Source organism: Chrysochloris asiatica, unplaced genomic scaffold, assembly GCF_000296735.1.
Source record: "Chrysochloris asiatica unplaced genomic scaffold, ChrAsi1.0 scaffold00033, whole genome shotgun sequence".
Classification (NCBI taxonomy): domain Eukaryota; kingdom Metazoa; phylum Chordata; class Mammalia; order Afrosoricida; family Chrysochloridae; genus Chrysochloris; species Chrysochloris asiatica.
Genome location: NW_006408551.1, coordinates 22,212,396 through 22,221,837, shown reverse-complemented (window position 1 = coordinate 22,221,837; position 9,442 = coordinate 22,212,396). Strand labels below are relative to the sequence as shown.

The following is a 9,442-nucleotide window of genomic DNA, read 5'->3' as shown; positions in this document are numbered from 1 at the left end:
AGGTTTTTTTCAACCTTAACACTTTTGGCATATTGGGTTGAACAATTCTTTGTCATGGGATCTGTCCTGAAGATTGTAGAGTGTCTAACAGCATCCCTGGTCTCTGTCCACTACATACCTGCAGCAGCACCCCACTCTACTCCATCTATGCAATTGTGACAATCAAAGAAAGATGTTTTCAGGTAATTGTCAAATGCTCATTAAGGGACAAAATCAACTTCAGTTGCGAACCACTGTATAAAGACTAAAATAACAGGCTTGACTAGTACTATTACTCTCAGCATCCTCATCATCATCACTGGAAAATTAGCATATTTCAAACAAGCTTATGAAAATACAAATTTTACCAATGGAGAGAAGGGCATATAGGACCCAGAAAAATCACAGAACTAGACTTACCCGTACAATGATCCTTTCTGAGATGTGGGCAGACAGAAGATAGAACTGGTCTTGGTTAGCAGCATACAGTCCAACTACCAACATGAAGTATCTAATACAGAAACAGCAGAATAATGCAAACACATCAGGGACCAGACACATAATATTGTTGTTGTTATGTGCTATGGAGTCGGTTCCGACTCATAGAGACCCTGTACAGGGTTTCTGAGCCTGTAAATTTTTACAGGAACAGAAAGCCTCATCTTTCTCCCGCAGAACAGCTGGTAATTTTGAACTGCTGACCCTGAGGTTAGCAGCGATTCATAACCACTGCACTACCAGAGCTCCTTAGTACCACCCAACAGCTAATTAATAGTGAATTTACCTAGAAGGGCATGTGAATTTAAAGGTTGCCTTGTTTCTTCTGCTCTAAATTGCCCTTCCTGAAAAATGGGAGAGCAGTTCATTCACTTTCTGTCTTAGTTCTAGTGCTGCTGTAACAGAAATACCACAGGTGGATGCCTTTAACAAAGAAATTTATTCTCTCACAGTTAAGGAGGCTAGAAGTCGAGATTCAAGAGTGCTGGCTCTAGGGAAAAGCTCTCTCTTGGTTGACTCTGGAGAAAGGTCCTTGTTTCCTTTCAGCATCTGTAGGTCCAGTGTTCTTTCGAGATCTCTATGTTTCTTGGCATCAATCTGCCATGAGATCTAGGAGCTTCATAGTGCAGGGACCCCAGGTCAATGGATGCACTCCATTCCAAGCTCTTCCTTCTTGCAGGTAGTACTTCCCTCTGAGCTCTGCTTGCTTGTTTAATCTCTTTTATAACTCAAAAGACATAGACTGAAAATAAAATCCTGCAGATTTCATCCAGTCCCATTAACACCATAGAAGTGAGAATTTACAACACTTAGGATAATTACATTAGATCAGAACTGATTACTTCAAATTACATCATAGGGATGGAGGGAAGTGATTACCTCATTATGTAACTGCCAAACCATTAAGAATCATGGCCCAGCAAATTTGACACATTATCTGTGAGAGATACAGTTCAATACATGACACCCTCTAATGTTCTGGGTCAGCCCTTTGCCTGACTTATTTGCAAATTAATTTGAGGCCCCAAAGCAACAGGAATTACAGACTTGACTTAACCTATCTGTGCTAGGTGTCTTTGTCCAGAGCCCCACCAAGCCACATGTCCTCTACTTAATGGAGAGCAGCCCAGCAGAGTTTGCCCAACCACACTAGATCCTACTCCATCACACCTGCTCTGGGCCCTGTATCCTGCACCTTTCATATCCTTGGTCATATCTTTAGTCAAAGACCTGAACTCTACACTCCAATTGTTTCCCAAATAATTTCCATCACTGGTATTTCAATTGCCTCTTCCTATGGATCACTGATAAATTTAAACTAGCTTGTGAAAGTCAAAACAAAAACTATCCCTAGCAGAGCTTCTGAATTAACAACTTCATGAAAAGCTCCCCCCACTTCCTCTATAACACCCATTAGATTCCTTAGCCCCTAGAGAACAAGTTTTCTTCCATCTGACTAAAGTAATTTGATGATAGTGATATTTATCATTATCTACCATCTGTTCAGGGAGTGTGATGGCTCCATCCTATACGAAGCACTAGACTGTGAACCACAGGTCAGTAGTTACAGTCCGCCAGCCACTCCATAGTAGAATAATGAGGCTTTCTGCTACCATAAAGATTTAAAGCCTTCGAAAACCTACACATAGTCACTATGAGTTGGAACCAACTCAACTCAATGGTACTTAACAACAACAGCAACCATTTATTGAATATTCAAACGGTATCACAATAGATCTGTTTTGGAAGAAGTGCAGCCAGAGTGCTCCTTGGAGGCCAGGATGGCTAAGCTTCGTCTCTCCTACTTTGGACATGTAGTCCGGAGGAAACAATCGTTGGAGAAGGATGTCATGCTGGGTAGGGTGGAGGGTCAGAGAAAAAGAGGAAGACCTCCAACGAGATGGATCGGCCAGGTGGCATCATTGATGGACTCGGGGGTGGCAGCGGTGGTGAGGTTGGCCCAGGATCGAACATTGTTTCGTTCTGCTGTGCATGGAGTCGCTATGAGTCGGTTCCGACTCGATGGCACCTGACAACAACAACAACATCACTCATGGGACTAAACAATTTACCTATATTCTTTCATTTGTTGTTGTTGTTGTTGTTAGGTGACATTGAGTCGGTACAGACTCACAGTGACCTTATGCATAGCAGAACGAAACACTGCCCAATCCTGGGTCAACCTCACTACCGTTGCCTCACTTGAGTCTGTCACTGCTGCCACTTGGCCAATCCAACTCAGTGGGGGTCTTCCTCTTTTTCTCTGACCCTCCATCTTACCAAACATGCTCCCTCCTGACAATATGTCCAAAGTATGAGAGACGAAGTTTGGCCATCTTGGCCTCCAAGGAGCACTCTGGCTGCACTTTTTCCAAACAGATCTATTGGTTCTTTTGGCAGCCCATGGCACTTTCAATATTCTCCTACAACACCATAACTCAAAAGCATCAATTCTTCTACGGTCTCCTTACTCACTGTCCAGCTTTAGCATGCATATGAGGTTATTGAAAATACCATGGCTTGGGTCAGGCGCACCTTAGTCCTCAAGCTGACATCTTTGCTCTTCAACACTTTAAAAAGGTCTTGTGCAGCAGATTTGCCTAATGCAATACGTCATTGATTTCTTAACAGCTGCTTCCATGAGTGTTGATAGTTGATCCAAGAAGAATGAAGTCCTTGACAACTTCAATCTTTTCTCTGTTGATAAGAATGTTGTTTATTGGTCCAGTGGTGAGGATTACTGTTTTCTTGACATTGAGATGTAATCCATACTGAAGGCTGTGCTCTTTGATCTTCATCAGTAAATATTTTAAGTCTTCTTCACTTTCAGCAAGCAAGGTTGTATCATCTGCATATCGCAGGTTGTTAATGAGTCTTCCTCCAATCTTGATGCCATGTTTTTCTTCATAGAACCCAGCTTCTCGGATTATTTGTTCAGCATATAGGTTAAATAAGTATGGAGAAAGAATACAACCTTGTCACACACCTTTCTTAATTTTAAACCATTCAGTGTTCCCATGTTCTGTTCTAACAACTGCCTCTTGGTCCAGAGGCAGTTTATTTCATTTTATTTAGACCCTCAAAATAACCCTATTGAAGTAGAATATGATTACTGTTTCCACTTTACAAAATAGAAAAATGAGTGTCGTAGAGATTCAGTTACATGCCCAACCTCACGAAGTTAAGGGCAGAATCAAATATTCAAACTTAATTCAGACTAACTCCAAAACCTGTGGTCTAAGAAAGTATTTCTCAAACTTGTGTTTGCATCAGAATCACCTGGATGGAGAGCATACTAAAATGCAAGTTAAAGGGCCCCATCCCTCAATTTCTGATTCAGTAGGTCTGGGATCAGGCTCAAGAATCTCCATTTCTAAAAAGTTCCTAGGTGATGCCAACACTGCTATTTCTAAAAATGTGCACTGAAAATTACAAGTCTAAATATTATTGCAAATTTCTTTTCTTAATAAAAAAAAAGTTATAGGAGTGTTACAGGTCTCAGGCATAGCACTGGGTCTCAGCATATACAGATGGTAAGAGTCAGTTAATCCTCAATGTTCAGACGACAATGAGACATCAGCATACGGATTTGATGATGAATCTTGAAGGGAACTAAGGCAAGCAGATTTAGGGCTGAGCAGGAGAGAGGGCACTGAAGGGAGTAAAGATGGAAGAAGAAAGGTGTCTAATGGATAGCAAATATGATATGTCAGTAAACTGGCTGGAAGCCCTGGGTGCAAATGGTTAATGCCCTAGGCTGATAACAAAAATGCTGGAGATTCTAATCTACCCCGCGGCACCTTGGAAGAAAAGCCTAACAATCTACTTCTGAAAAATCCACAACTGAAAGCCTTAGGGAGCACTGTCCTATTCTGATACACACAAGGCACCATAGGTCAGAATTGATTGGATGGTGGTTTTTTGTTGTTGTATTTTAAATAAATTGAGAGCAAGAGAGGGAAGTGGCTTCTTGGAGAAGATCAGAAAATCAGAAATGCCCACCACCCTGGAGTGGACATAGTGACACCAGTACCTCTGATCAGGATTTGGTTTTCCCTTCTTTCTCATGTTATTTGCTGTGGTTTCACTGAAGTGTAATCTTCCCAGCGTTACTTTGGTGACCTGGTCAGCCAATAGGTCGATTCTAAAACAAATAACAAAAACACCAAGAAACTGTAAGAGATCACAGCATCTTTCATCAAATCTAACCCATTCTTAGCACCCAGGTAAGTTCAATTCCCAGTTTTCATCACACTGCTGGGGCCAGTTCATCCCAGTTACTGATTACTAATAAACCATCCACAGCATGAGGAATAGCTACTGTGGCAGACCAGCGAAGAACTCTTGAATGGTAAGAAACATCCCTTCAGCAGAAATCAAAGTCCAAGTCTCTGACTCACAAAGGGTTATGCTCCATACACCACAAAAGGGTTCTTTTACCTCCACAGGGGGAGAAAAAGATGTTGCTGTGGCATCATCTCCTAAGTAAAGGAATTTCTCTAACTTTCCCTTCACATCTTCACTCATTTGCCTTCTCATAGAGAACACACCCCGTTTGCCTGGGCAAGGATGATCCAGATGCCTCAGATGAGTTTAGAATTGTGTTTATGGAAGTGGCTAATGTTTGAAGGGTGAGGGAAGCTACTCTGTTCTGGGCAGGCTGTGGGTTCATTGTCTTTCCAGTTCAGCTGGGACTGACTCGAGGTGAAAACAATGAGATCCTTCACCTGAACCAGATGTCATCAAATACACTCTGACTCCTGTTTACCCCCGTTAGTGTCAAAGTAAATCTGTGCTCCATAGGGTTTTAATAGCTGATTCTTAAGAAGTAGATCTCCAGGTCTTTTTTCTGAGGTGTCTGGGGTGGACTTGTACCTCCAACCTTTTGGTTAGCAGCCAAGCAAGTCAACCTTTTACACTACCTCAACTACACCTCTCTTCCTTTGCCATTCAAAATGAAAAGTCCACCTCAAGTCATTCTACAGAGAAAATTCTAAGTTTGGACCTCCACCTATCTTTGTATAGTCTAAGTGATGTGTGTGTTCTGTCTTGCAGTGAAATCACCAATATAGCTTTAAGAAAAAAGAAAAAGTGAATTTAAGCACAGCTTGATTCAGAAACTTGCAATTAATTCAATCAGGATTGTAATGAATTAAATGAGAAAAGAAAAATCCACCTATAATCTATTCCAAGGAGCCAAAGTTGTTAGCAAGGTTTTTTAAACAAAATTATTAGTAATAAATGATTTTTAATGAATCTTTTTATAGAGAATTTTTACAATTATTTCAATGCATATTACAAATTTTATTTTTGTTAGTAAGCATGTGTTCATGGTATTAATGTACTATTACTCATTTAATTTCTGAGGCAGGCTAGGTTTTAAATAAGCAAGATAAATTGGACAAGAGTTATTTCTTTTTAAAACATTCAAAAAGACAGTCAGAAAATAAATTCTTACTTAACAGGATTGAAAATCTTTTTGCTTCTATCTGCTTGGGACTGTTCAATAGCAATTATTTGATTGGTGGCTTCGACCTGTATGAGACACCAAAAAGTACAATTCATTAATAAAGGATATTCAAGAACTTTAAAAGTTTTCCAAGATATTGTGGATTGGACACTGGATGGGAGGAGCAGGTCATTGGAAAAACCTAAAGCATTACCGTCTACCTTAAAGTAGTGTGCTATTGTGAGAAAATAACTACCTATAAAATTGAATGATGAAAACACAATTAACAGAGTATTTCAGGTAAGCAGTGTATACAGAGTGAGCTAGGAATTGATTAAAACTTCAGGAGAAATGCAGGTCATGAATTAATTCCATGAGCATTTACTGAACACCTACAGCAATTTGAAACAGCAGGAAAAGGAGGTTCTCTGCTTCCGTAAAGATTTACAGCCTGAAGAGTATAAACATGATGGTGGACCAGGCAGGCGTGCAGTAAGGAGCTCCGTCAGCAACAACACAGAATACTGGGCCAAGCAGGATCAGGGGATGGTCCCAGAACTCTGACCAACATATAAAGGAATATTTAGACGGTTGGAAGGCTTACAGCTAGGGGAATTTGTAGCAGAAGGAAGAAATCCATTGCTTTCTAATTCAAGACGCTCAGCTACTCCAGGAGCCGCCATCTTGAGTAAGACTAGGTGGGGAAGGATCAGAGCAGCCATGGATGCCTGACAGAACCACAGAGATAAAGGTGTGGACATTCTTTTATTTTTTATTTTTTTGTATCTGTGCATTGGTCTCTGGCTGTCTGTGTACCTCCATTCTGGTGATTAGAGGAGATGCCTGAGCAAGAGGAAACCCCACCCCCAACCGTGGAAAGATTCTTCTACACATGTACACAGCTTTCCTCGAAATTTAAAGTGACAATTTCCACTTAAAACAAAATGGCAGTGCACAGCCACAGCCAAACCCAAACTGTTTATCATTAGAAAGAAGGCCTGAACAGGGATTGTGGAGCAGGGCAGGCGGACTAAAGAGTAAATAGGCTAAAAAGTAAATCCTGATTTACATCACAATGACCAACAGTGGCATCTTAAAATTTCTCCAGAAGAAGAGTGAAAAGGGAAGCCTGTCTCCTGATCATATCTACCTGGAGGAAGTCAGAAAGCATAAAAAAATACCAAAATACACACCCATCTAAGTATTAAGGCCACAGATAACTCCTGAATATTCCCCAAAAAACAGAAACAGATGACCATATCAGCACATGTCCAGACAAGATAAAAAGTCTGAGAAAAGTGAGCTGGAAGTAGACCTACACTCCATACTGGAAGATGAGCAGGCTTTGGAAATGCCTGAGAAGGAATTCAGAAAAATTATTATAAAATGTATCAAAACACTATAAAATGGAGTTGAGAAAAATAAGGAAGAAATCAGGAAAATTCTACAGGAACAATCAAATAAGATAGATACAGCATTGGAAACAATTCAAAACCTACAGAAAGAGGTCCAAATGATTCATAATAAAATATCAGAAATGGACAATACACTAAAAGGGAAAAGTAATAGAATGGATGAGATAGAGGCCAGAACTAGTGAGCTAGAAGATAAATCTTTCAACACTACTAAGATAGAAGAGCAAACAGAAAAAAGGATTTAAAAAATCTGAAGTAGGCCTAAGATTCATGTTGCACAAAATGAAGAGGAATAACTTAAGAATTATTGGCATTCCAGAAAAGGAAGAATCACACAAGTCCACAAACGAGAGAGTTGAAGAGCTTCTGGAACAAAATTTCCCTAACATCCTGAAAAGCAAAAAGATAAGCATTCAAGAAGCTCAACAAACCCCAGCAAGGATAGACCCTAAAAGAAAATCACCAAGACATACAATAATCAAGCTCTCCAAAATCAAAGGTAAGGACAGAATCCTGAAAGCAGCTAGGGAAAAGAGAAGTATAACATACAAAGGGAAGCAAATCAGATTAAGCTTGGATCTCTCAACAGAAACCATGCAGGCAAGAAGACAATGGGGAGACATATATAAAACCCTGAAAGAAAAAAATTCCAACCAAGAATCCTCTACCCAGCGGTCAATCAAATACAATGGTGTAATCAAAATATTCCAGGATAAACAGGAGTTAAGGGATTTTGCCAAAGTCAACCCTGCTATGAAAAACATCCTAAAGGAAGTTCTGTGGACAGAGAACCGACAAGAACAGACAACAACCAGAGAATGATGTATGTGGCAGCATCACACTGAACTCAATCGACAAATGGAAGAGTCAAGAACAGAATAAAATAACAGAGGATCTGGGAGGTTAGTCTATGATCAAAACAATTACAATGTGAAAGAAGGTAAACACAAAGGAACAAAGATCCAGGTGGTGGGAAGGTCAGGTAGATTATAGGATAAAATAGACCGTCTTAAATGGAGGGAAGAGTTAATGGAATATAAGTAAACCACAACAGAGGGGTTGGGGTGGGGAGTTTAGTTTGGGTGTTGGGGAGGGCAATACAAAAAGGGGGAGGAGACGGAAGAACAAGGTAGATATGGGAACACTGAGAAAGGTTTGCATGGCCTAAGTGGGACAGAGGTAAATAGTGATACATGCTCAACTTTGGAACAACAGGGCTCTGTGATACAGGGAGCTAGGCATAGCTTGAAGAAAGGAAATAATACTAAGATGTTTGATTGTCTTATGAATATTGGTTTCCCTTGCCTACTATTGTAAAATAGACACTTGAGTGGGATAGAAAGGAATGTTGGGAAACATGATTACAGAAAACTTATGAGCCCATCTTCAGCCTATAACTGATTGGAATACCTAAAAAGGGTTCTACAACTTGCCCAGTGAAATGGGCCTCTTGCACAGCCTTTGCAGTGTATAGGACCTTAGGTGGAATGCTGAGTCCCATCCAGAACCTTGTGAGGTGGGACATTCTCACTAGCAAGGACAAGCAGTGCAGCCTGGAACAGCTTGAGTGACAGAAGATACATGTTCAAAGAAAGATCATCAGGAAAAACTCAAAACAAAAATGTCAAAATGACAGGCTACTACAAGAATAGGCAAGCTGTTCACCAGGAAGCTATCAAGGCAAGCAATCAAGTTCCTTCAGGACAAACTCCCCACTATACTGAAACTCAAAGGGAACACACAAACAGGCATTTTAGCTTGCTGGAAACCACATTGGTCTACTGGTGAGTGGAAATGGGGGAAAGACAACAATGAAGAAATGGGATGAGTTCAACCACAGTCCATTGACTCCCCTTGACCTGGATATGAGAAAGAGAAGAGGAAGGGCTAGTTGATCCAAAGTGTGATGAGACCTGAGGACACTTGAGCCCATGGACAAGGACATAGCCACAGAGGGATAGAGCTGAGAGTGAAGTATCCAGCTGATATGAAGTGAGGGGAGATACATAAGAACACCCAAACTTGCAGACAGTACCCTTTTTGACCTAGCTTCGATGGCTTGATAAGCAGAACTCGACAGAGGAAGATTTAAAAAAAAAAA

The 9,442-nt window shown here is 40.6% G+C and overlaps 1 protein-coding gene across 1 annotated transcript in view; it reads right to left on the bottom strand.

Annotated features, from left to right (window-relative positions):
- MYRFL (myelin regulatory factor-like) overlaps positions 1 to 9,442 on the bottom strand; it is a 247,800-nt gene that overhangs the window by 115,264 nt on the left and 123,094 nt on the right. The window contains exons 8-10 of the mRNA XM_006859617.1: positions 5,936 to 6,012; positions 4,511 to 4,621; positions 400 to 490 (exon numbers count right to left, since the gene is read on the bottom strand). Of these exons, the coding sequence (XP_006859679.1) occupies positions 400 to 490; positions 4,511 to 4,621; positions 5,936 to 6,012 (279 nt within the window). The remainder of the gene's footprint in view (positions 1 to 399; positions 491 to 4,510; positions 4,622 to 5,935; positions 6,013 to 9,442) is intronic.